The sequence below is a fragment of the Myotis yumanensis genome, unplaced genomic scaffold (assembly GCF_028538775.1).
Source record: "Myotis yumanensis isolate MYYU_CA2020_CCGP unplaced genomic scaffold, mMyoYum1.0.hap1 SCAF_2, whole genome shotgun sequence".
Lineage (NCBI taxonomy): Eukaryota > Metazoa > Chordata > Mammalia > Chiroptera > Vespertilionidae > Myotis > Myotis yumanensis.
Window position 1 is genome coordinate 17,352,903 of NW_027223753.1, and position 27,217 is coordinate 17,380,119.

At 54.0% G+C, this 27,217-nt stretch overlaps 1 protein-coding gene across 6 annotated transcripts; it reads right to left on the reverse strand.

Moving 5' to 3' along the window:
* Positions 1-4,958: 4,958 nt before the first annotated feature.
* FGR (FGR proto-oncogene, Src family tyrosine kinase) lies at positions 4,959-27,057 on the reverse strand. Of its 6 annotated transcripts, none has more exons than XM_070404486.1 (13): positions 26,909-27,057; positions 19,921-19,983; positions 17,696-17,925; positions 17,113-17,215; positions 16,226-16,324; positions 12,423-12,526; positions 12,017-12,166; positions 11,208-11,363; positions 10,839-11,018; positions 10,190-10,266; positions 9,797-9,950; positions 8,643-8,774; positions 4,959-8,534 (listed from the first exon to the last, which is right to left on the reverse strand). In XM_070404486.1, the coding sequence occupies exons 3-13, from the start codon at positions 17,913-17,915 to the stop codon at positions 8,326-8,328; spliced, it is 1,584 nt and encodes a 527-aa protein (XP_070260587.1). In that variant the 5' UTR covers positions 17,916-17,925; positions 19,921-19,983; positions 26,909-27,057; the 3' UTR covers positions 4,959-8,325. The 6 variants fall into 6 exon arrangements, with proteins under 6 accessions (XP_070260587.1, XP_070260584.1, XP_070260588.1 ...); XM_070404483.1 differs by having other exon boundaries at positions 17,696-17,928; XM_070404487.1 differs by lacking the exon at positions 26,909-27,057 and adding an exon at positions 26,711-26,775.
* Positions 27,058-27,217: the final 160 nt, after the last annotated feature.

The following is a 27,217-nucleotide window of genomic DNA, read 5'->3' on the forward strand; positions in this document are numbered from 1 at the left end:
TGCAGGGAGTTGTGACTCCCCAGGCCTCTGTCTGATCTTCTCTCCCAGTGTCTGTGTGTGGCTCACAGAGGACACGAGATGAATAATGTATGGCCACCGTCCTGTCCTCAGTGTCTACCGACACCGGCTCTGACTGGTCCTGAGCTAGTCCCACCTCGTCTGTGCCTGGCATTCCTTTGCCCATGTATGTTAGCTTGGTCTGTCTTGCTCCGTGTCTGACGTTCCTTCAGCCCTGCCTTTGTTCCTAGCCCACCTGTTTCTGACTTCGCCTTTGGCCCTGTGGGGTGATGCAGGGTGATGGCCAGTGTGTGGCAAAGGCAGGTGGTGACATTTTGCCAAACGCAGCTTCCTGTCACCACCTTCCCTATACCTCCGTCTCTCCCAAGCCCCTCTTCTAGGATAGTCTGGAATCTCCAGAGGGCAAAAGAAGGGATCCGAGGGGCACTCTTTATTGGCCCTTTTGGTGAAAGGAGCAGCAGTGGCGGGAGAAGTCCAGGACTCTGAATGGTACACCTATTGATCTGGTACGGCCAGCTGGAGAGGCCCCCGTTTGGGAGCAGCTTCTCCTTGCAGGCATCCTGCTCTAGCTGGTCCCCCTCTGGAGAGACTTTAACATTGGGGAGGGCAGGAGAAGCCCAGTTTCCCCTTTCTTTTAGCTTCCCTCACATCCTTGCCTATGAGGCTCTGGCCCACCCAGTCTGAACCAAGTTTTGGGAAGGAATTGGATAGGGTAATACAGGATGGCTTCTGGGAACTAGGGAGCCCTGAGGGGAGTGGGGGTGGGGGGATGAAGAAGAGTTTGGGAAGGGCATGGGAAGGGAGAGGTTAAGTGATGAGGTTTAAGAGGGCAAGATTAGTAGGATCCATGACTCCATGGAAGGAATAGAAGTTAGGTAGGAGTTTGCAAGTATTCCCCCTCCCAACCCAGGCTGCCTCAGTTGTCCCCTCCCCAAAGACAGAGTGTGTATTTAAACGCCAAGGTGTTGGGCATCATTGAAAATAAAGCGTTTCAGGGTTTCGCCGTTATTTGGGGGCTGGCCTTTCTCTTGGAGCCTCTCCAAATTGTGTTGGGGGGGCTCTCCCCAAACAAACGCAAGCTGAGTCTTACTATGGGCTGCTGCTGCCACCTAGCGTCTAATCTGCATATCTGCTTTGGCAGCCATAGTCTAAAAGGGTTAGGGGTTCGCTACTCAGTTCTTAATAGTGTGGGTGTCACCAAAGGCTGGGCAGAAGAGTGGTTAGCTCCCTAAGAAAGCAGCCTTGAAGGAGGGGACCCAGGTTCTGGAAGAGCCTCCATCATCCCTTTCTGGGCTCAGCTCATTGCAGTCACTTTTGTTTCAATGTAAGCAGAAGCTAGATCCTAGGAAATAGAGGTGAGAGGCTAGAGATAAAAAAAAGAAGTTGTGGGGTCTCAGGGTTTGGAGGCCGTGTGGACGAGGAGCCAGATAGGCCTGGTTCTGACTGCTTTTCCTCCTGTGTCCTTACCCTCTCAGAGTCTCCGTTCCATGTGTATACAAGAGAAGAGGAATCCCTTCCCTGTGTTACAGGCAGTGCTTGTAAAAGACTTACAGAGCACACGGATGCAAAAGCACTTTGGAAACCGGCAAGGGCATGTTGTGGGACAATTGAGTCTATACAATGATGACAATAATTGAGAAGGGGCAGCAGGCTGGGGCCAGGCCCCTGGGGCTCATGGGAAGGGCAAAATGGAGTGAGCCTTGGGTAGAGGTGGGCACTGCCCTCCGTGACTACAGAAGTTCTGGGGCTGGCCCACCCCTTGGAGCTCTCTCGGGAAAGGTGTGGATGGTTCGAGCGGGACTCATCCCAGTCTACAGATGGGGAAACTGAGGCCGAGAGAGGTTGAGGACCTATCCTAAGACACTGAACTACATACAGATCCAGGAACAAGAGGCCCATTGGCCTGGAGCCATTATAGCCTTGGTTTTCCCCTCCTCTGGATGAGAACAGCTCAGGGCTGGGGCCCAAGAGACCATGGAAGCAGAAAGCCCCTCCTCAACGTGGTACAATGAGAACTAAGGCCCCCAGGCCCCCATTATCCCTCCTCCTGTGTCGGCCCCTCTCCACTCCCCCCTCCCTACAAGTCCTCCCACATTCCTCCAGGCAACAGGAAACCCCAGCTGCAGCCCAGACTTCAAACAGCTCCTCCCTCTGGGCAGGGGGTGTGGGAGGAGAGGCCAGGGGCCAGAGGGCAAGGGTCAGCTTTGTTCCTGCCTGGAGGTGGTGAGGGACCCTGGGGGAAACAGGGGGGTAGGATAGGGCCTGTGTGTGTGTGTGTGTGTGTGTGTGTGTGTGTGTGTGGACAGAGAGAGAGAGAGAGAGAGAGAGAGAGAGAGAATCCTGTGTCCATCGGGTGTGCGTGGTTCTCACCAGCTCCTTGATTTCCTTTCAGCTGTGAACCTGAGCTGTGTCTGAGTGCGTATCAGCGCATTTGTTTATCTGTGGGTGCTCAGCCTGGGATCCCAATGACATGTCTGTAGGTGTCAGGATGTGCCTGGTTCACAGGCCTGCTCAAAGTTATGTGTCCTGAGTGTGACCCGGTGCGGTTCTTTGTATCTGAGAGAGGTGTCCCTCTCCCACTTCTTCCCCTCCCATTCTTCCGTCACATTGGTCACCAGAGGTTTCCTTCTGGAAAGTGAATGTGATTTGTTACTCCCCTGCTCAAAACCCTTCAGTGCTTCCCTTGGCCCCAAACCTAGAAGCCTGGCCTGCATGCATGGCAGACAAGACCCATGCCTACCTCGCCATCTCCATCTCTAGCCACTACCCCCCCTCAAAATTTTCACCCCAGTCACACCTACCTAATTGTAACATCCTGTATGGTCCCAGTGAAGTCTGAAATGCCCTTCTTTTGTTTCTTTTTTTAAAATATATTTTTATTGATTACAGAGAGGAAGGGAGTGGGAGAGAGAGATAGAAACGTCAATGATGAGAGAGAATCATTGATCGGTTGCCTCCTGCATGCCCCATACTGGGGATCAAGCCTGCAACCTGGGCATATGCCCTGACCCCGACCCCTGACTGGGCATCGAACCGAACCGTGACTTCCTGGTTCACTGGTCAATGCTCAACCACTGAACCATGCCAGCTGGGCTTTTGTTTCTTTATCAAGGAAACTTTTTCTCCTTTTGCAAGTCTCTGGTGAGCAACATCTCCATCGAGAAGCCTTCCAGACTTCCCCATGACCAACTGAGTTAGTACCCTTCCCTGTTCTCCCACATTTTCTGCCTGTGTCTGTCCCCTTCGCCCTCATCACCGTTACTGTGAGCTCTGAGAGCAGGCACTGGCTGTATCTCCCATCCGATGGGGTGGGAAGGTTCTGAAGGGACCTAGTCCTATCCCAGAGGAAAGTTTCTGCAGTTTTAAATATAGTACTCAGAGTGACCACTAGAGGGCCTATGGACACCTCTGCAAGACCATCGTGTGTGTGTGTGTGTGTGTGTGTGTGTGTGTGTATGTGTGTGTGTGTGTGTGTGTGTGTGTGTGTGTGTGTGTGTCATGGGTGAAAGGGAGGCTTTGACACTGTACCTGGGAGAGAACTGAAGTAGATAGGGGGTCCACCCAACTCAGTACTAGAACAGTGGGATCTAAGATAGACTCATTCCCCAGTAGGTCCGAGGCCCCATAGATTTCTCTCTGACTTTTCTCCACAACTCAGGGGCCATATCCCTTGGCTTTCCAACTCTCCTGCTTAAAAAAAAATAAAAACCTCACTTGAGGATATGTTTTTGTTGACTTTTACAGAGAGGAAGGGAGAGAAAAAAAAACAGATGTGAGAGAGAAAAACCCATTGGTTGCCTCCTGCATGCGCCCCAGCTGGGGATTAAACCCACAACCTAGGCATGTGCCCTGACCAGGAATCTTGAACCTTCAACCTTTTGATGTATGGGAGGATGCTCCAACCAACTGACTCACCTGGCCAGAGCTCAACCCTACCACCTCTTGCCTGTGACCTTCCGACCTTCTTCCGTGCTTCATCTGCACCCTCCGCCTCCCATTCGTAATTAGTTGCACTTGCCTGACTTGCCTTGTTCTGCCATATCTCTGGGCCTTTGCATGTGCTGTTCCCTCCGTGGGAGATGATCTCACCCTCTGGCTGCTTCATCAGGCCCTTTTCTTTGCATCCTCCCAAGAGTCTGCCTTGGCCTCCAGACTGACCTTGCTCCTAAGTGTGGTAACTGTTTGCTGTTCTGCCGCCTGGGCAGGACCAGCCTACAGGAGATATCAGTAAGTGGGTGCAAAATTAATAAATGACTCGGTTCTTTTACAAATACAATCCTCAGCATATCTGGGGCTACCCCAGACCCCTATCTGCACCGTGCCCTCCCTGGCCTGACTCTGGGTTAGTACTGTACTTTCCCATGCTGCTCCATCAGATAAAGGAATGTGACACAGTGGGGTGCAGGGTTCAAATCCTGCCCCTACCATCCAGCTGTCTGACCTTGGGCAGGTGTCGTAGCCTCTCAGAGTCTTTGTTTCCTCTTTTATAAAACAGGAATAATCACACTTCTGCTCGGCCTCGGGAGGATCGTATTAGATGATGCATGTGAAACACCCAGCATTAGTCAATTATGTGCCCTTCTCCCCCACCATGAACTTGGAGATAAAATTGCCCTCTGAGTCTTAAGCCAGTAAAATCCACGCTTCAGGAGGAGAAGAGCCAGGTGGGGGAGTGAATGAGGCGAGAGATGGTTTTGTAAACGACTGAAGGGTTTTGTGAACAGCGGAAACTGCAATCAAGGTGACCCACCCGCCTGTAATCTCAGGGAGGCAGGGCGAGGATGTGATTGAAATTGAGAAAACAGAGGCCTAATCAATTGCATTGTGCTCTATCTGAAGGGAACAGAAGGATGCACAGAAAAGGGGGTGCAAGGGAGAATTTATTCAGCTGCACCAGAGGGAGGGACAGGGAACCAATAGATACACGGATTCCAGGCTCAGGAGGCTCTGGTCTCTGCTGAGCAGCGAGGGCCTGGTGAACTCCACGTGGTTCATTGCCCCGCTGGGCCTTCATTTAAACTCAATGGGCATCCAGGTACCAGGCAGAGAGTTCCATCAGTCAGACAAAAATATTTTGATCCCAGGAAAAAACACTATAGAGCGGCGGTTCTCAACCTGTGGGTCGCGGCCCTTTTGGGGGTCGAACGACCCTTTCACAGGGGTCGCCTAAGACCATCGGAAAACACATATATAATTACATATTGTTTTTGTGATTAATCACTATGCTTTAATTATGTTCAATTTGTAACAATGAAAATACATCCTGCATATCAGATATTTACATGACGATTCATAACAGTAGCAAAATTACAGTTATGAAGTAGCAACAAAAATAATTTTATGGTTGGGGGTCACCACAACATGAGGAACTGTATTAAGGGGTCGCGGCATTAGGAAGGTTGAGAACCACTGCTATAGAGGCTAAGAGCACTGATTCTGAAGTCAGAGGATCTGGTTCAAGCCCCTGCTCTGCCAGTTATGTCCTGTAACCTACTTACTTCACTGTGCCTCAGTTTCCCTATTAATAAAATGAAGATACAACAGCCTTCTCCTCATAGGGTTCTGTGAGGATTAAATGGCAGCATGCACTTAGCAGGATACCTGGCATATCCTATATAATAAAAGCCTAATATGCTAAATGTCCGGTAGTTCATTCAATCAATCAAAGTGTAATATGCTAATGATATGCTAAGGCCGCTCAACCACTAGCTATGATGTGCACATCTCCCGAGGGCTCCTGGATGCAAGAGGGCACAGGCTGGGCTGAGGGAACACCCCCCCCCGCCCCCTCCAAGTGCATGAATTTCATGTACCAGGTCTCTAGCAGTAAATAATTAGTAAAAGGTATAACAAAGAGAGCTAGCATGTATTGAGCATTTTATCGCCATTTCACAGATGAGGAAATCGAGGCTTGGAGAGGTTAATAACTTCCACAAAATCACACAGCTAGCGAGTGGTGGAGGCAAGATTCACACCAGGTAGTACAGCTCTAGAGCCGTGCTCTTATCTGCTTACTCCAAGGCAGATGGAAACACTGGGACTCTGGTTTATACATCAGGCTCTTGTGAGTTTGGTTGGCTGAAAAAGCCTCAGGGAGCCTTGGCACCTGAAAGTCTGAGTGTGCAGAGCCACGGCTCCCACTTCTGTGATCACCTCTCTAAGCAGCCCCTTGGCCCCTCTCCCTATTATTGCTCCCCTTCAGCATCCCCTAGCACAGGGCTGAACCCAGGGAACTCTCAACCTGCATTGGCCACATTGTCTCCCTTTCTTCAGATCACTCAACTTGGGTTTCCAGGAAATCTTTCTACCAAAATCTAGAGCACTGATGGTGAACCTTTTGAGCTCGGCGTGTCAGCATTTTGAAAAACCCTAACTTAACTCTGGTGCTGTGTCACATATAGAAATTTTTTGATATTTGCAACCATAGTAAAACAAAGACTTATATTTTTGATATTTATTTTATATATTTAAATGCCATTTAACAAAGAAAAATCAACCAAAAAAATGAGTTCGCGTGTCACCTCTTACACGCGTGTCATAGGTTCGCCATCACTGATCTAGAGGGAGAAGGTTCTTCCAAACACCCACCTGGGGCCGATATGATTCTTTCCCAAAGTCCAGAGGCAGTGAGGTCTGGTAGAAAGATCATGGGCCTTAATGTAAGAGCAGGGTTCCAATCCCAGCTCTGTCGCAGATAGCTGTGTGACCCCTGACCTCCGTTTCCTCATCATAGAACCAGACTCAGGACTAGAAGAAATGGATGTAAACACAGCTGGCACTCAGCAGATGCTTAATAGATGAGTTATTATTATTTCTCTCCAGCCTGACTGTAAGCTCCTCCAGGACAAGGACTGGTCTTGTTCACGTTTGTGTTCCTGGGATCCCGCCTAGCAAAGGGCCTTCGCAAATTTAATGCTCTGTAGTTGTTTGCCAGTTACAGCAGTGATTCCTAGCTCCCAGCCTCTAGCCCTGTCCACCCTCTTAGTAAGTCAGGGGGTCAACAATTTCCTGATGGCGGAGGTGGAAATCCTTACTTCTGGTTCCCCTTGTTTCCATGTAGCTGCACATCAGCTGTCAGAGTGCCTCGAAGGGGGACCTGGGGGTGGGACAATTCCTCACTGCACATGCGCACGGCCGGTTGTTGAACACCTTCCATCCCTGCCCACTCCCTGACGGGAGGCCCTAATCATCATCACAAACAAAACTGCCTCCAAACCTCTCCAAAACCCCCTAGAGCACAGAGCTGTCCAGGTGAGACCCAGTGAGCTGGACTAACTCAGGCCTCCACTCTCCCCTCCCTCTGTCTTCTTTTGGGGAGCTGCAGAGGGTCCACTGTGAACCTCCCCCACTGCCCCTTTTGAGGGAGGCCTGCTGCTATGCCTGTGAAGAACAGTAAATCTGTAGGATCAAGTAAAGAATTAGCAAGCCCACGGCACACAAACTAAAACCACAGTAGTAATGAAGGTGACATTTTGATCTCCAACTGCCTGTCTTCTATAGCCATCTCTGGACTTGTTCTAAACTCAATGGGGACGAGCATAGGACTTTTGGGTGTCCTAAGACACACCTTGGTGTACCCTGTGCTTATTAGCTCTCAGGGTCCTCCCTCTTCCCAGCAGCCAAAGCAGCCCCACTCACCTCCCACTGACCACCCTCCCTCCCAAAGGAAGGGATCTTCATAGCTCATGGATTCACATTGTCATTTTTCTTATTTACAAAATCAATACACATACACACATGACTGGGGGGGGGGGGGTGGCGGTAAGCCCTCAGCAATCCTCTCCCTCAATCTGGGCCTTGGACCCCAGTCCTGGACTACAGGGTACACTCCACAGGAAAGGGATCCGGGTAAGTTTTTCCCTCTCTGTAACTTACAGACACAAGAGATGACTGGAGTTGAATTCTGGGGTCCTGGATCAGGGTGGGATGGCAGGGTAGGAATGCAGGGGTAGGAGGCGAGGGAAAGGATATAGTTTTATAAATAACTAGACAAGGTCTGAGTATTTCTTTTGGCGGGGGGGGGGGGGGGGGGCGGGCGGGGGGAAGTAGGGAGACTAGAAGCATATAGGGTCCTAAATTGGAGGGAGAAATATTGCCTGGGCCACACTGGGTAAGGGATCATCTCTGAGCCTCTATTTGTCTATCTTTAAAATGAGTGGGTTGCCCTTGATGGCGTCAGAGCAAACAGTTTGCTCTGACAGGCTAGGACTCTATAGGGCTCTAAGCCTGGGGGCTTTGGGACCAGAGCCCTGGGGATTGAAAAGGGCTGGTGGGCACCCCCAGAGAGGTGGCAGATGCCCAAACCAGCTATGTCTGATCCCCAGGCTGGTACTGGGGTTCTGTGGAGGTGAAGTAGTCCTCCAGGAAGGACTGCAGATACTCGAAGGTAGGCCTCTCCTCCGGATCCAGACGCCAGGTCTGCAACATGACCTCGTACAGGGATGCCGGGCAGCCTGGGGGGCACGTCATGTGGTAGCCATGCTCCACCTGATCCAACACTTCCCGGTTATTCATGCCTAGAGGATGGGGCTCCGTCAGTCAGGGGGCCCAGCCTCTCCCAAAGAAGCAGCAAGGAGGCAACCCTTCCCCATGACCACTCTCCCACCTCCCCGTCCCCAGCAAACCTGGGTAAGGAACTCGGCCCTTGCTGATGAGTTCAGTGAGGAGGATTCCAAAGGACCACACATCTGACTTGATGGTGAATCTGCCATAAAGGGCCGCCTCTGGGGCTGTCCACTTGATGGGAAACTTGGCCCCTGGAGAGATTGGAGGAGAAGGGAAAGCTAGTGAGCGGGATCCCTGGGAACAGCTGGATTAAAAGAATGGTGTCTTGCCCTGGCCGGTTTGGCTCAGCAGATAGAGTGTCGGACTGCGGACTGAAGGGTCCTGGGTTTGATTCTGGTCAAGGGCACATGCCCAGGTTGTGGGCTCGATCCCCAGTAAGGGGCGTGCAGAAGGCAGCTCAGGGTAGATTCTGGTCAAGGGCACATGCCCAGGTTGCGGCTCGATCCCCAGTAAGGGGCGTGCAGAAGGCAGCTCAGGGTAGATTCTGGTCAAGGGCACATGTCCAGGTTGTGGCTCGATCCCCAGTAAGGGGCGTGCAGAAGGCAGCTCAGGGTACAAGTTGGGACCCCACCCTGAAGAGGACGCCCTTCCATTGCAGGCTGCACTCACATGCATGCTCACTCAAGCAGAGACGATGTAGACATGCCCACTCACCTCACATGCACAGCTTTGGAGTGAGAGAGGGAACCAGAGGGCCAGGAGAAAACCCACGAAGACATGGGGAGAATGTGCAAACCACACAGACAGTGGCCTAAGCCTGGGAATTATTTTTTTTCTCATCAGTGTTATAAGAAACGATGTGAACAAATGGACATTATTCGACGACCGGCAATATAGCCTTTCCTGCATGCCAGGTACTGCCTTAAGTGATCTACATGCATTAACTCATTTAAGCCTCACAAAACCCCTTGAGACACACACTGTTATCCATATTGCACAGATAGGGAAAAGGAGGCAGACCACACAGTGTATGGGTGGTTAGGATCCCAACCCAGGCACTCTGGCTACGAGTTCATGCTATGATGCCTACTGTCTTTCACTTGAGAATTCTAGCAGTACCTAACACATAGTAGGCACTTTGCCCAAGGCCACATGGCTGGTAAGCGGAGGAGCTTGGATCTGAGCCCAGAGGTGCCTCTTACACTACATTGCGATGGGAAGGGGGGAGGGTTCCCGAGCAAGTGAGGCCCTGAGGCGGGTTGAGGCCGGGCACCTTGCTGGGGGTTGTACTCATCATCCTCGATGAGACGGGCCAGCCCAAAGTCAGCGATCTTGCACACCAGCCGCTCCCCCACGAGAATGTTGGCTGCCCGCAGGTCCCGGTGGATGTAGTTCATGCGCTCCATGTAGGCCATGCCCTCGGCTACCTGCGGGCCAAGGTATGGAGAGATGGGAACACCATGGCTATGTGACGGGTCATTTGAAAAACCAACTTTGCAAGGCACTGGCTCAGAGGCAGCCAGGGCCCGGCCTCAGTTCGCACAGCTGATGCAGTGGGTGGGGCTGCACGGTCAGGGGTAAGGGCACCGGGCTTTCAGGACACAAGGATTTGTGGAAGGTTAATAGGAGGGGGATCTGAGAAATGACGGCTACGGTCCCAGTTTACCTGGGCTGCCATGTCCACCAACTGGGGCAGCATCAAATCCTGGCCCTCTCGGTCCTTGAGGAACTCCAGCAAGCTCCCTGGGGAGAGGAACCCGGACAATCAGCAGGAAGACCCTACCGCCAGCTCCAGGCCAGCCCCGTCTCCCTCGGTCCCTCCCCTATCCAGAACCCCTCCTATAGCCCCAGCCCCGGCTCCCAGCCCACTCATTTAGATCGGCCCCCCATTCAAGATCCCGCCAGGTACCTCAACCCTTCACAATTCTCACCCGGATCCCCCTCCACAGATATCTTGACTCTGCCCACATCTTTCTTCTCTTCCTACGTCATCCCTGGACATGCCACACTCAGACTCCGTCCCAGACCCTATCTCGTCACGATGCCACCTTCACTTGCCCCAAGCCCACCCACCAGCTGACCACACCTCACGCCAGAGGCCCCGCCCCCAGTCCCAGACCCCCACCTGGTCTAACTTGGCCCCGCCCCCACTCCCGGCAGTCACGTGGTTTCCCTTCTCAGCATCTCTCTCCGATCATCCGCAGGGTACATCCTCCCAGCACAGATCGCTGCCCAAGTCCCTGCCCCAGAGACACTCACCTTAACTTCACCCCAAACCCTGCGCCCAGGCCTCGCGCCCTGACCCCGCCGCTCACCATGGCACATGAACTCCGTCACGATGTAGATGGGCTCCTCCGACACCACGGCGTACAGCTGCACCAGCTTGTCGTGTCGCAGCAACTTCATGACCTGCGCCTCCTCCAGGAAGGCCTTCGGGGACATGGTGCCCGGCTTCAGCGTCTTCACCGCCACCTTCGTGCTGCCGTTCCACGTGCCTGCCGGGCGCCCGGGGCTCATCAGGACGGGCTCCCCGCCAGCCCGAGCCCTGGGGCGGCCCCGGGGGCCTCCATACCCAGCCACACGTCCCCGAAGCAGCCAGTGCCCAGCGGGCCCCGGGGGCCTCCATACCCAGCCACATGTCCCCGAAGCAGCCAGTGCCCAGCCGGCCTTGGGGGCCTCCATACCCAGCCACACGTCCCCGAAGCAGCCAGTGCCCAGCCGGCGCTCGAGCGTGATGGAGCTGCGGCTGATCTCCCAGGCGTCCTTGGCCAGGCCCAGCGTTTGCGGCCTCATGGTGGTGCAGGCCGCCGTGAGCAGGTAGCACAGTCCGTCGTTCACCTCTGGGGAGCGGGGTGTTGGAGGTCACAGTCGGGCTGGACCGGCCCACATTCCTCATCCCATCTCAGTCTCCAAGATCAGCTATAAGGGCCTAAGCCACGGGTGAGGTCACAGGCCAGGGCAGAAGGCAGCGCGGCCCACTGAGGGGGTGAACATGTTGGTGCCCAGAGAAGGAGGTGCATCAAGAGGGCGAGGTGACCCCTGTAAGGACTGGGGACTTCCCATGGAAGGTGGCCTCCAGCTGGGCTCCAAGAGGAAGGTGGGATTCTGACAGGTGGAAATGGAGTTGACGATTCCACTCAAAGATGTGGACATGGGACCCTCACTCTTCCATGGCCCTCATCCTTTCCCTCATCAACCAAAGCAGAAACCTGGGCATGAGTCCCCCTTCCCCTTAACCCTGCAGCCCATCCTCCAGGTCAGTGCTATTCTGCCTCCTACCCGGCTCAGACATTAGGGGGGGCGCCCTTGCTCTGGTATGAACGGCCCACGCCTGTTTCCTCTGGAATCCACAGAGCAGTATCCCGGGCGAGAGCCTAGACTGGGTTCTGGTCCTGGCCTGCCACTCCCGCTTTGGAGACCCTCCTCTGGGCCTTGGCGCAGTGTGCTGGGGCGGGGATCTGCAGCACGGGACAGCCCCAGGGGCCCGCCTCACCCATGTAGTGCTGCACCAGCTCCTGCACCGAGTCAAACTGGGCCCTCGCGGTGATGTAGTAGCCACCCGTGTCCAGCTTTCGGATCTTGTAATGCTTCACATGATCGCCTCTGGCCTGGTCCCAGTCCCGGATGGACAGAGAGTAGGCACCTGTTGGGAAGGATCACCTGGCCTGCCCCAGTCTGGAAGCAGGAAGAGGCCCAAAAGACTGGGGACTCTGGAGTTGGAAGGTCACATCCCTCGAACCCAGTCCCAGTCTTGGCCCTGACCCAAGCCCCACCCCACCACTCTTACCCCCACCCGCCCTCCTACCCCAACCCATTGCTTTTAGCCCCACCAAGGCTCCTAGCCCCACCCTGACAGCTAGGCTGTCCAGGTCCAGGGCCCGCCTTGGCACAGTCCCCACCTTTGGTTGTCTCACTCTCCCGAATGAGAAAGGCTCCCCGGGGGTTGCCAGGGGAGAGCAGCTGCCTCTCGGAATCCTTCCTTCCCATCTTTCCAAAGTACCACCTGCAGGGAAGGGCCAGCAAGCGTCAGCTACACACCCAGTTCAACTCCCAAGTCAGCCCCCTGGGAAAAGTCACCTCACAAGCCAAGATTCAGTGTCCTCATCCCCGAAAGGGGGCTCATACACCTGCTTCAAGCCGGGGTCTGAGGTTCACAGAAAAGGGGGATTTGAATGCTTGGCACACACTGGGTGCCCAATAATGGCGAGGCTTCTCCTCTCCACGCTCTGGGTTCCTCTTGAATTAAAATTGCTAGAACCCCAGTCACCAATGACCTCATCAGGGTGCCACCAGTCCATTAGTCCTTCTCATTACTGCTCCTCCAGAAGTTCATTTTACAGATGAGGAGCTTGCGGCTGGGAGAGGAGCAGTGACCCCCTGCAAGGCCTGCAATGAGCTGTATTGGAAATCTTTTGCAGCCCACCCTAGTTCTTCCCACACGACCCAGGGAATCTCTCAGATCCCTCTCCGCACACGCACCGGGAATCCCTTTCCTCCTTTGGCTTCCAGAACAACACTCTTTCCTGCTTCTCTTCCCCTCTTTCTGCCTGCTCCTGCCTGCTTCTGACTGCTGCTTTTCCCCCACTCTCTTAAATTTGAATATTGTTCTAAGTCTCAACTTCAACTTCAGAGCTCGAGCATTCCTGCTCTCTCTTGGATGTTCTTCGGGGACTGAATTGTAGCCTCAAACCAACTGTGGAAGTACACTGGGGAGATGAAATGACCACAGGTCCCATAGAAGAATAAGATGTCATTTGATCACAAAATTGGCCCATGACCATCTTGGGCTCAATTAAAAGGAGCATCGTTTTCAAATCAAGGAAGGTGGCAGTCTCTGTGAACTCTAAAATTGTCATCCCACACCTGGGTACTAGGCACATTTTGGGGATCAGGGGAAGGCATTGGCAAATGAAATGTCCGGGAGGGTAGGCAGGAAGGGGAAGGAAAGAACTGTTGAAGGGCTGTGTAGAGAAGACACATTTCCAAGTTATTTTAGACCCCTGCCCCCACCCATACCCATGACATTAGCTACTTCCTTAATAATTAATGTAATAACAACAGCACTTATTTTGTGTCAGGCTCTGCTTTAATACATACATGTATTCATTTAATTCTTATAACAAGGTTGTGAGGTAAGTACTATTATTAATTCCCATTAGACAGATGAGGAAATTGAGATACCTTGTGGTTAAGCAACTTGCCACAGGCTCTTAAGCTGTGTTGTCAGAATAGGAACCCGAGCTGTCTGCTCTAGGGCCTGCACTTTTAACCACCACACTATTCTTTTTTTTTTTTTTTTTTTTTTAATATATTTTATTGATTTTTTCACAGAGAGGAAGGGAGAGAGATAGAGAGTTAGAAACATCGATGAGAGAGAAACATCGATCAGCTGCCTCCTGCACATCTCCCACTGGGGATGGGCCCGCAACCCAGGTACATGCCCTTGACCCGAATCGAACCTGGGACCTTTCAGTCCGCAGGCCGACGCTCTATCCACTGAGCCAAACCGGTTTCGGCCACCACACTATTCTTAACAGCGACACCGCACTGAGTGCCTCTGCCTCTCAGGGCTTCGGGACACTGCCCCCAAGATGTGGACACAAGCATGAAGCCCACGCACCTCCTCTTCTCCATGCCTCCTACTACCTTCACAGACAAAGTCCTCACTCCACTTGAGCTCTGGACCCTGTCCACACCCCTCTGCTCAGAAACACGTCTCTCCCACCAACCAGCCCCCATCAGCAGCCTCCATCCCACCAACCTCTACATATGCCTACATTTCTTCCTTCCCCAAAGGAGTGTTCTGAGCCCTATCTTTTTTGTTGTTATTATTACTGATCTCAGAAAGGACAAGAGAGAGAGAGAAACATCAGTGATGAGAGAGAATCATCGATCGGCTACCTCCCACGTGTCTCCACGGGGGATCGAGCCCACAATCCGGGCACATGTCCTGACCAGGAATCAAACCGTGACCTCCTGGTTCATAGATTGATGCTCAACCACCGAGCCACGTGGGCAGGGCTAAGCCCTATCTTGCCATAAACATTCTGTTATACTTCTCAACTTCTCTTCTCTTGAAAAAGCACTTCACACTTGGGTCTGCACTTCCTCACCTCCTACTCCTCCCCAGGCTCTGCAGTCTGGCCTTCACCCCACTTCACACAGACATGTCTCACAAAGGTCACCCCCATTGCCAAATCCAGTGGAAGCCTCTGATACTCATTTCTCTTGTTTCCTGAAACCTCTCCTCCACGCTCTTGGCTGTTCTGACATGGCCTGGCCTGGTTTTCCAGCGGCTCCTTCTCCTTCAAGAGCAGCTTTCTTCAAAGTTGGGTCCTAGGGCCAATCTCTCTCACATTCCTCCCTCTTCCTTCAGCCTCCTACACAGCTTTAATTATCATCTCCACTCTGAAGAGTCCCAAATTTCCACCCCAGCCCCAGGGGTGCCAGAGGCAAGAGCCACAGCAAACAAACGAAGAGCCTAGTGCCAATTAGAAGATGCCCCTTCCGCTGGACCAATTTGGGTCTTGGCTTGGCATGGGCTGGACATCTCTCATGCAAAGTACAACCGAATCTACTTGCTGGTGGTCTCCTCCAGCTGGGTATTCCCACCCAACAAGTCCACCCTAGAAACCGACCCACTCCTACATTCCCACTTTAGCAAATGGCACCATCACCCACCCAACTTCTCAAGAAAACTGGGCCACCCTTGACTCCGCCCACTCTCCATGTCCCAGTGGCAAATCAGTCACCAAGTCTTGCTAACTCTCACTTTGCAGTCTCTCTAATCTTTCCTTTTCATATGTGTGTGTAGATTTTTTTTAAGTATGAGCCTCAGTTTCCTCACCTGTAAAATGGGGACAATAATAATATCAATAGTGTGAGAAGTAATCAAGGTAGGTAATGTACCTACAGTAGGATCTCAAGTATATAAAGGTATTCTGTGAATAATTCCCTGCCTCCTTATTAGAATTAATTCTAAGTAATACTCTCTTACATTTGTTTAGCAGTTTGCAATTTTTTAAAGCCCATGCACTGTTGTTATCACTGAGAGACAATATGTATAATGCTCAGCAAATGCAGCCAGATGATCTGGGTTCAAACACCAGCTCCACCTACTTACTCGCTATGTGAACTTGGGCAGGATATTTTTGTTGTTGTTAATCCTCACCTGAGGATGTTTTTCCATTGATTTTTAGGGAGAGTGGAAGAGAGAGGGAAAGACAGAGAGAAATATCCATGTGAGAGAAACACATCGATTGGTTGCCTCCTGCACGTGCCCTGACCGGGCCTGGGCTGGGGAGGAGCCCACAACTGAGGTATGTGCCCTTGACCAGAATCAAACCCGGGACCCTTTGGTCCGCAGGCCGATGCTCTTTCCACTGAGCCAAACTGGCTAGGTCTTGGGCAGGATATTTAACTTCTCTGTGCCTTAGTTTCCTCCTTTGTAAAACAGAATAATATTAATTCCTAGCTCCATTAATACACAGAAAGCACTTTGAATAGTGCCCAGAACATAGTACATGCTAGATAAGTATCATCTATTATTATCATAATTATTATCTTCTTTTATTCTCACAATGACCTTATAGAATTATAGATAAGGAGATAGTGTGGAGCTGTGGCTTGCCCAAGAGGTGACCTTGAGTTTGACCTTCAGAATACTGTTCATAGGGCTGATCTCCTCTCAACCACTACTCACTCTTCAGCCTGGATGGAGTCCACAGGGGCCACATAGTTGCTGGGGATGTAGCCAGTTTGTCCAGAGCTGAGGGACCGGGCCTCCCACCAGTCACCTTCACTGCAGGCATAAAACAGGGGGTGTCAAGCAGCAACCTGGGGCCAGGCAGGGCCACACAAAGGCCCAGGTGGAGACTGAACCTGCCAACCCCTTACCTTGGACTCCCCCCACCCCAGGGCTTTTGTCTGTTCTGACCCCAGCCACTACAACTGTCCCAGGAGGCTGTTTCCTGCAGGAGAAATGTGTTTGGGAAAATCTGGGCCTTCTGACTTTCTCCTCTGGCTCCAGTGCTGGGCTGGGGTTTGGGTAGGCAATGGGACAGCTAACTAGGTCACTCCCCACTGAACCCCACCCCCAGTGGCCACGTATTTCCTTCTGGACAAAACCCAGACTCCTCAACATGGCATTTGAAGCCCTGCAGATATGCTCCCACCCACCCCTCCAGCCTCTGCTCTCTGTTCGCACCTCATTCTTTATGATCCACCTAGACCAAACCACTTGGTAGTTTCCAGAAGTTATCATTTATTCTCATTCTCTCTCTTTCTTCTTCTTTTCTCACCTCTCCCTTCAAGGTCTATTCATTTCTCTAGTCTCAGCTTAGAAATCACCTCCTCCAGGAGGCCTGCCCTGACCACCACCACCCTGGAGACCATGTTTGGTATTCTTTCTGTGCCCATAGTTCCTCATGCTCCCCTCACATAGTAGCAATCACCCTGGGTTGTTATTGCTATGTGTCTGTGTCTCCAACGAGGCTGGAGATTTCTGAGGACAGGGACCAGGTAGAATTCCTCTTTGAGTCCTGCCGCCAATCCAGGCCATGCCCTGAGCTGAGTGGCCTGGTCACTTACGTGTTGTTCAGGATGTGGAACTTCTCGCCCTTGGTGAAGGTGAGGTCATCTTCCGTCCGGGCCTCATAGTCATACAGAGCAACGAACAGGGTCACCCCAGGCCCTGTAGAGTCAGGGCTCCTCAGTAGGGTAGGGCACAGGATGGGGGGCCCCAAGGGGCTGCCTCCCTAGAGTCCTGATCCCCAGCCAGGCGTTGTGCCTCCCCACTGCTGTGCCCTGCTTCCCAAAGGCCTCTGGGGTCCCATGGATTTCCAATTCAGGCTTCGCATCTTGGATTCAGGACACACACCTTCAAGCCCATCCCTCCCAACCTGGGAAGTCGCCAGATCACCAATTCCTCCTCTTCCCCACCAAGAAGATTTCCCTTTTGCAGGGTCTTAAGGGTCCCTCTCTCAGACTGGGACAGAGCTCTGTTTCCCCCTCAGACTGGGGTTCCTGAGGGTAGAGCTGTACGTATTTCCTCAGAGCGCACGCTGAAGGCAGGGCTGTGTTTCTCGTGCCATACTGGAGGCCCCCGAGGACAAGTCCACACCGTCCCTTCTCCAGGGTCTAGGCCGTGCCTGCCTCCAGCTACTGAACTCACCTGAGATGGCCCTGATGGTGCCCCCATCAAGGAAGGCGGGGCTGGTGGGCTGAGGGGAGAAGTTGTTGTAGTTGGGAATATGGGCCATGGAAGACATAGGCCGGGCCTGAGTAGGGTCAGGCCCGTAGCGGTCTGCAGCCCCGTAGCTCCTGAAGTCCGCTTCCAGGCCAACAGCCTCCTTGGGCCCTGGCTCCACCTTCTTGCAAAACACACAGCCCATTCCAGGTGCCCTGCTAAAAAATGGGGGCAGATAGGCCACCCTATGCACATATGCGCGCATGCATGTGCTCACGTACACACACACGCACATATGCGCGCATGCATGTGCTCACGTACACACACACGCACATATGCATGCATGCATGTGCTCGCGTACACACACACGCACATATGCATGCATGCATGTGCGCATCTGCACACACACACGCACATATGCATGCATGCATGTGCTCACGTACACACACACGCACATATGCATGCATGCATGTGCTCACGTACACACACACGCACATATGCGCGCATGCATGTGCTCACGTACACACACACGCACATATGCATGCATGCATGTGCTCACGTACACACACACACATATGCATGCATGCATGTGCTCACGTACACACACACACATGCACGCATGCATGTGCTCACGTACACACACACGCACATATGCACGCATGCATGTGCTCACGTACACACACACGCACATATGCACGCATGCATGTGCTCACGTACACACACACGCACATATGCACGCATGCATGTGCTCACGTACACACACACGCACATATGCACGCATGCATGTGCTCACGTACACACACACGCACATATGCATGCATGCATGTGCTCACGTACACACACACGCACATATGCATGCATGCATGTGCTCACGTACACACACGCACATATGCATGCATGCATGTGCTCACGTACACACACACGCACATATGCACGCATGCATGTGCTCACGTACACACACGCACATATGCATGCATGCATGTGCTCACGTACACACACACGCACATATGCACGCATGCATGTGCTCACGTACACACACACGCACATATGTGCGCATGCATGTGCTCACGTACACACACACGCACATATGCACGCATGCATGTGCTCACGTACACACACACGCACATATGCATGCATGCATGTGCTCACGTACACACACACGCACATATGCACGCATGCATGTGCTCACGTACACACACACGCACATATGCATGCATGCATGTGCTCACGTACACACACATACACGCACATATGCATGCATGCATGTGCGCACCTGCACACACACATAACACACCCCCAGCTCCAGCTGCCTAGCGGGTGACTCTGTCACAAGCACGCAGCTTTCCCTCTCAGGTCTGGAGTAAGGGCTCCCCCCTCGTGAGGGATGGAGGTGGGCAGGGCTACCACTGGCTCTAACTACCAGCTGCCTTAGTGTGTTTGCAGAGAGAATGTGTATTCTCAGCGGGGCTGCTTTTCTGCTTCCCAATGTTGCTGTGCTTATTTATATATTTTTGCCTCCTATTGCTTCAGTATTTTGTATTTCTGTGACTCCTTAAGAGCGCTTGTGTGTGTGTCTTTTGTGTGTCTCTAAGAATTTGTGAGTTTGTAGGTTTGCATCCATGTGTGTATGCAGCCTTTTGTGAATGTCTGTGTATGTAAGTGCATGTACCTATCTGTGTCTGTATGGCTCTGTGTGTGCTCGTGTCTTGTGAGTGTGTACATATGTACGTGTTTCTTGTGTGTGTGCCTGTGTGTGTGTGTTTCTGTGCATGCAGGTCTGTGTGAGTAGATGCCTCTGTGTCGTTACCATGTGCATAGTCATGTGTGGGAGTGTATGTGTGTGCGGCTCTGTGGAAGTATGTGTGAATGTCTGTGTGTCTCTGTGTATGTGCATGTTATGCATGGATATGTGCTTGTGAGTGAGTGTGTGAGGGCTGTGTGCCTGCACCTGGAGATTCCCTGCAGAGGGGATCAAGGCCATTTCCTGTCTCAGGTCCAGCCTCTGGCTTCTCAAGCTGCCTCATTCTGGCTCCCCCATCTGTTACCTAGCAACAGGGCCCTTGTAGGAGGAGGGGTCTGTGAGGAGTTGTGGGGCCAGGAAGGCCACCCTGCCCGAGTTCCCAGCCCTCAAAGTCGCCCTCAAAGTCGATGGGTCTTGGGGAAAGGTTCCTGAGTATGGGGAGCCATCAGGCCCCTCCCTCCTCACTCACCCCTCAGGCCCCTACTCCTCAGTCAGTGGGGCTGCAGCATGGTCCTTGGGAGGGGCCAGAGACCTGAGGGGAGACAGAAGGACATGGAAGATGAAGGTTCTGCCAATGTTCCTGCAAGCCAGCTGCTAGCTCCTGCCTCTTCAGGAAGCCAGAAGGCCTGGGCTCTGCCCCCGCATGACCTCTGCCTTCATTTTCCTTCCACTGCCCCAACGCACTTACACAGTCACCCTCACACAGGACGCACCGCCCACACTGACTCTCTCACCCTCATATCCACCTGATGCACCAACATACCACCTCATACAGTAACACACACACACACCAGCAACACACACACACTCACAGCATGCACCTGCAACACACCAACTCAAGCTTACACAAGCCCAAACTCTGATGCATGGTAGCATGCGTGCGCGCATGCACACACACACTCACACACACACACACACACACACACAGGCTGCCTCTCAAGCAAACAGACTCAGACACTCCGACACTCATATTTTAGTGTTGGACCCATTCCTCTAATTGGATTTCTATCAAGTCACGCTCAGCTCATTCTCTGGCTGCCAGTCACTGTCTCCTAAAAGCAGTCACCCTCCTTTGAAAGCTGCCTCTGCTCACAGCCTGGGCTGGGTAAACCCCAGCAGCCCACAGCTACCGGCCACAAATGGTGGCCGAGCAAAGGTGGACACCCATCTCCAGAGCCAGCTCCTATCCCCATAGCAAGGAAATACCCCGTCAGAAGCCAAGGCCACCAGGATCCCTTGGGGAGCCCACCAATGTGCTACCTCTCCGGGTAACTGTGTCCCCTGAGCAACAGGCTAGCCAGTGATTGAGCAAGGGCTCCCCACACCCCACCAGAAACCCTGGCATTGCAACACTCAGAGAGGAACTGCTGGGGGGAGAACACTCCGTTTCCTAAGCTGTGAGAGGAATGGAGAGTTGCGGGGTGGTTTCCCCAGAGGGGCCCGAGGGCCCCTGCTTGGCTTTTCTTAACCCCCAAATCCAGTTCCCCTTATGGGTCCTGCCCCTCCTACCAAGCATCACTCACCTCTTCCAGGAAGCCTTCCTGGATCCACCAGGTCCAGCTGCCCAGCCAATGACTCTGTCACATCAGTGCCCTGGTCCCCACCCTAGCGCTACCACCCCTCTCACCCTTCACTGTAACTGTTCTCCTGTGGAAGGGGGGATGGGGGCTGACACCCATGTGGTGAACTGTGAGGCAGGCTGTGGTGAGAAACCTAAAATAGCCCCTGTTCACTAAGCCATTGCAGAGGTCTTCACCTCAGGACCCTTCCCCCGGGGCAAAACCATGGTGTCTGAAAGGCTCCAGGATGTTGCAGGGCTGGTTAGGGCCAGGGAGAGAATGGAGCTGGGAATGGTATCCAGGGATTTGAGGCGCCGAGGGGACAGACGGGGGGTAAGATGAAAACAAGGGTTACAGGATGAGATGGAGGTCTTCTCACCGGAAGACACATGTGTCTCAGACAGCACACAGGGCCGATGCTCAGAGTCACACACCTCTCCTGACACACACGCATTCCCTCAGCTATACCCGGCACCTCATGCAGAGACTCTGAGCTCCTCTGTGCAGACTCACACACACACACACACACACACACACACACACAGCCTGTCCACAAGAATTGCATGTATAGAATGTATAGCACTATGTGCCAGCCACTGCATTAAACAGCTCACAAATATGACCTCATTTTATTCCTACAACCACCTTATGAGGTAAGTATTATTATTGATAAGGCAACTGAGGCACAGGCGTTTAGAAACTTGCCCCCCAAGGTCACACAGTTGATTTATCCTGGCATTTGGCTCCAGAATCAGAGTCACTTTTTTCTATTGCCTGGTCACAGACCTGGAAAATTACAGCCATTCCTACAAGCGTTCACAGATGCATGGAGCCCCATAGGAACACACAGCCCTTCCAGATGGCAGGCCCACACAGAACTCCCTTGTGTGAAAGAGACAAACATAGTCCTGGCCAGCGGGACTCAGTGGTTAGAGCATCGGACCACGCACCAATGGGGCATGGGTTCGATTCCCGGTCAAGGGCATGTACCTGGGTTGCAGGTTCTCCACCCCAACCATGTGAGAGGCAACTAATTGATGTGGCTCTCTCACATCGATGTTTCTCTCTGTCTCTCTCTCCCCCCTCTCCCTCCCACCCTCCCCCGTCCTTTCTCTTTTCTACCCTTCCCCCTTCCTTCCAAAAATATATAAAAGACACAAACGTATACAGCCTCTGGGGTCCCCACATAGTTACCATGTTGCCACATAGTTACCACAATGATTTTAAATCAGCCAAGGGGAGCCCCAAATCCTGCATGTCTGGAATGGGGTAGGGATCAGCCACTGTCAGCCACTGAGAAGGAGGCCGAGGGCTCTGTGGGCTGAGGAAGAGCCGTGGCGGATCCGACACTACAGGCAACAGGCAGCAGGGTCAGCTCTCAGGGCTTTGCACTCTAGACCTGAAGGGGACCAGGGCCCGGGGCTAAGCCTGACCCTCTGGGCACCAGTGTGTTGAGGGGGGTCGGAGGATGTGGGGTGAGGGTGTGGGGCGCAGGGCGAGGCGTCTGCGTGGCCCCAGGCAGTGAGAGGGCCACGCTGCACGTGACCACACTCATGTGGCTGTCTCAGAAGAAAGACATGGGGAGAAACAAAAAAAGAAAAGACAGAGATTGAGAGACACAGAGAGACAAAGAGAATCCCAGCGTGATGTGCTGGTCTACCGACTCTTAAAGGAAAAACAAGAGGCCCTGATTTGTAGCCTTTGCTGATTTCCACAGTGTCAATATTCCCACCATGGCTGATTGCAGGTTACTGAAGTGACTTCCTGAACGCTGGGCTGGAGAGAGATTGGCAGATTCAGCTCCCCAGAGCCAGCACTAGCCGGCTCCAGCACTTCATGCCAGAAGAAACAAAGAGAAACAGAGACAGAAATGAAAAGTAGGGAGGCAGAGACAGAAAAGGGAAAGGGATCTTTGGAAAGCAATCCGGCTCCCTAGAAGTCTGGGAGGCCACGACTATCCGTTTAAAAAATGCGATTTTACTGAACAACTATTCCGTGCCTGGTGTTGATCCAAGCAATTCCCACGCATGACCTCACTTAGTGACCCCAGGATGTGGCTTTTATTATCACCCCTGTTTTGCAGATAGGGACTTGATTCTGTTCGTAAATATGCCTCTTGAACATCTGGTTGACAGGAGTGAGTTACCAGAGGCTCATCTGGGCCAAAATCAGGTTGTGGATGTCAGAGCTGAGGTCTGACCTTCAGCATTTCCTCTGTGTGGCCCTACCCAACTGCGGAACCTTGAATGAGTGACATGAGCCCTCGGAACCTCAGTGTTCTCACCTGGACCGTCTGTGCGGTTGTTGGGAGGCTGAAGAAATGTGCCTGCTGCCCAGTGTGCAGTGGCTAAGGGAGGCTGAGAACCACAAGCTTCCAAGCTGAGTGCCCCCAGGGACCATTCCTCAGGCCACCTCCCCCCACCCCACCTTGTGTGTAGGGGGAAGTGACTTGCTCGAGGTCAAACAGCCAGACAGGGGATTCAAAGCCAGGGCTATAAATTCAGGTCCAGAGTTCTGTTCCTGGCACCGTGGCTGTGTTCTCCAAAGACTGAGCAGGAGAACGTCATCATGCCTTCCCAGCCCCTGGCCAACTGAACATACCACCCCCTGCCATAGCATATGGCAGCTGGCCACCCAGCCCGGAGCCTGCCTCCCTCCCGCCCTTACTCCTGGACATAGGAGCCGGGGCCTACACATCCTTTCCTGAGGGCCACGCTTCCCAAAAGCCAGGTCAGGGCTGTGATATAGAGCCAGGATGTCCTGTATCCCTCCCCCCCCCCCCCCCCCCCCCGCCCCGCCCCAACCCCTACCAAGTATCTGTAGGATCTGAAGACAAGTTTAGGGGCAAATTCTACCCGGCACGACAGCTAGCTTGAGACACTGGGCAAGTCAGTCAGTTCACCTTCCTGAGCTGCAGTTTCTTTGCCTAGAAAATAGGAATAGAAATCGCTACCTCATGAGGTTGCTTCAGAACATCAAGTGAGGTCAAGCCCCTGCAAGCACCTCCAAGGTTGAGGGAGGAGGAGTAGCAGGGCTGAGGAGAAAGAGAGATTCCCAGGGGGAGGGGGAGGCCTGAGCTGGCACAGCTGCCTGGGGGATTTCACCAAAAGGGAACTGGGCCTTTGGGCAGCAGCAGGAAACCACCATCCTGCAAGAGTTCCGGCTTCTCCTCAGGGCTCAGGGCTCTGGGCTCTCAGCCCCACGGCACCCCATTTGTCACCAGTCACCTAGACCTGACCCCCCCCCCCCCTGACTTTCATCCCTCGCTAATACCCTCCACCCCTCCTGCTCCAGTGCCCTTACTGAGCCCTGATCTCCTTCACTGAGGCCTTCACCTCTCCTTGAACCTCCAACCATCTCACACCGGCTTTTTTTGAGGCCCTTACATTCTCCACCCGTGAACAGCCAGGGGCGGAGAAGACATACCGCAATCTGAGGCTACTACCCTGGTGTGGGGAGCACAGCGGGGGAAGGATGGGGCAGGGGAGGGGGTGGGGAACCTATCTTTGCTACACTCGCTTTACCCTCCATATGGTCCTGAGGGTGTCAGCTGAAGTTTTTCCACTTCTTGTGGGTAAAAGTGGTTTTTCATCTGTTGCTGAAAACACACCCATTAGCCTCTAAAGCAGTGGTCTTTAGGGACTCCAGTTTCTTGGGTGGCTCGGAGGAAGCGGAAGGAATGAGTCTACGTTCCACAGTGTGGCCAGGCAGGAAAGGCCCTGGCCCCCCCTTCCCTGGCTCTGGAGCCCCCCGACCCAGCCTCTCAAGGTCTGGCCACTTCCTTTTCCACATCAGCCCCAGGTGGCTGAAGAGACACCCGAATACCCACACAGATGTTTACATGCTGATGCTCATTCACTCAAAGCCCAGACCTTACACACACTCTCACACCTCATGCCCACCTTCACGCCCCCCCATGCCCCCCTCCCGGATCAGGAGCCAGCCACAAAGCCCATGGAGCCAAGCCTTCTTCCCCCCCCCCCCCCCGCCTCCACTCCCCCCTGCACACATTCCAGAGGGGCAAGTCAGTTCACCTTCCCGAGCCGCAGTTTCTTTGCCTAGAAAATAGGGATAGAAATCGGGATTTGGTCGAGAGAGGGGGGAACTCAGGCCTCAGCTCTGGCTGTTTCCACCACCACATCAGGGACAAGACTCCCTGGACTCTGGGTCCCTCGTGCTGGCCCTGTCAGTCACTGACCCCCCAACCGCCGTCCTCTCGTCTGTGAGGTGGGAACAGAGCCTCGCTCTCCCAGCACAACCACAGATGGAAGGAGGCCAGATCTCAAACATTCATGTATTTGTTAGATGTCAGCTGTGTGCTGGTCCCTGGAGGCCCTGTCAGGCTTTCGGGTGCCCCTACATGCTTTTGAGAAGGTGAAGGGAGGCTCCCGGGCAGTGATAAATCACTCTGAACCCCTCCAGGATACTTAGCAAACACTGCTTTCTGCACCGGATGCTCCTGACTGGGGATGGGAGGGAGGTGGGGGCTGGGAGGGCCAGAAGTGATGTCCCGCATCAGTCACAGGAGGAAAATGAGGCCCAGAGAAGCCTCATAACCAGCGTGAAGTCACACAGCAATCAAGGGCTCAGTCTGGTCACGTCCCAGAAACTGCAGACCACCCACCCCGGGATCCCTAAACACTGATCACCGTCATCGCACTCCTCTGTCCGCAGCCCTCCCAGGTCCTCCCAGGTCCTCCCGGACGAGGACCCAAAACAGGGGCAAAGCCCTGGTTGCTGTGGCTCATTTGGTTGGAACTCCTCCCGTATATCAAAAGGCGGCGGGTTCGATTCCGGACAGGGCACATACCGGGTTGCGGTTTAAGTCCCCCGGGCGGGTACCGGAGGCAACCGATAGATATTGCCTCTCTCTCTCTCCCCACTCTACCCCCACACCCCCTACCCTCCTCTGTCTCCGTCTCCTTCTTTTTCTCCCTTTCAAATCAATGAAAGAAAAAAATGGGAGCGAAGCGGGGAGCAGAGTGGGCTGCGAGGGCACCGCGCTACAGCAGCCAAGCGCGGGGCTGAGCGTCTCCACCCTCTCGTTGCCATGGAGACAGCCCCTCCCAGCGATCGCGGTCAAAGGCAGGATTTCCGTCGGGGCGGCCAGCAATTCCCGGATCCCGAGCAGAACGTGGACCGAGACCGCCGCTCCGGGCAGGGAGGGGGCACCCAGAGAGGCCCATCCCTGCCGAGGGCGGGGACTTCCCCAGGAAGCGGGCCCGCACCTCCAGCGCCCAGAAGGAGTCCCCCGACATTCCGAGGCCCGCCCACCGGTGGGGGGCGGAGGGTCCCAGGGCCGGTTCGCGAGCGCCTCCGCTCCCTCTTGGCTGCGGGCTTCGCCCCACTTCTGCCAAGGCCAGATGGGGGGGGCTTAATGGCCCTCCGATTGCACCCCACATTCCGCGTCCTCCAGAGGTGGCTGTCCCACCACCTTCCCGCAGACTCCCCCACCTGCTCCTCCCAGACCCGCCGGGTCCCCTCGCTCAGGCCCCGCAGCTTCTCCCCAAACTCTCACGTCCAGGTCCCCTCGGTTTCTCCCCGCCCCTGTCGGGGGTCCGCCGGTCCCTCGCCCCCTGCAGCCCTGTTCCCAAAGCCTGTCAGTCTCCCTCCACAGGTTCCTTCCGTTCTCCCACCAGAGCTTTTAGGGGCGCTGCTTCCCCAGATCCCCTCGGCCCCTCCCCATTCCATCAGTCTTACTCTGGTTTTCCTCCTGAGGTCCTTTTCGGGGTGCGGCCCCTGGCCCTCCACTCCTGGCTCTCAGTTCCCTCGGCTGCCCTCCCTAAATTCAGGCTCACCCCTCCCTCTCCCCCTCCCCTCTCCCCCGCCTTCCTCCTGGGCCACCCGAGGGCGGGGGCGGGGCACGCAGCCCTCCAGCCCCACCTGACCGCCGCCTACCTGGTTCCAGCGGAGGCCGCTTCCGACGGACCCCAGGTGAGTGCGCGGGGCTCCCGGCAGCCTGAGTGTCTAAGGGGTGGGGGGTGACGGAGAGGCTGTGGCCTCTGACCGCCGCCCCCTCAGGGCAGAGAGGAGGAAGCCGCCTTGGACTTCTCTTATTGCAGCCGCAGCGGCGAGACGGCGGTGGCGGGGGAGAGCTCACAGTCCCGCCCCAGCACCAAGCCAGCTGCCCGCCGCGGGGAGGGGCCCTCAAATCCCAGGCCCGCCCGCCCCCACTTCCCGCCTCCCCTGGACACCGAGGGTCGGCCC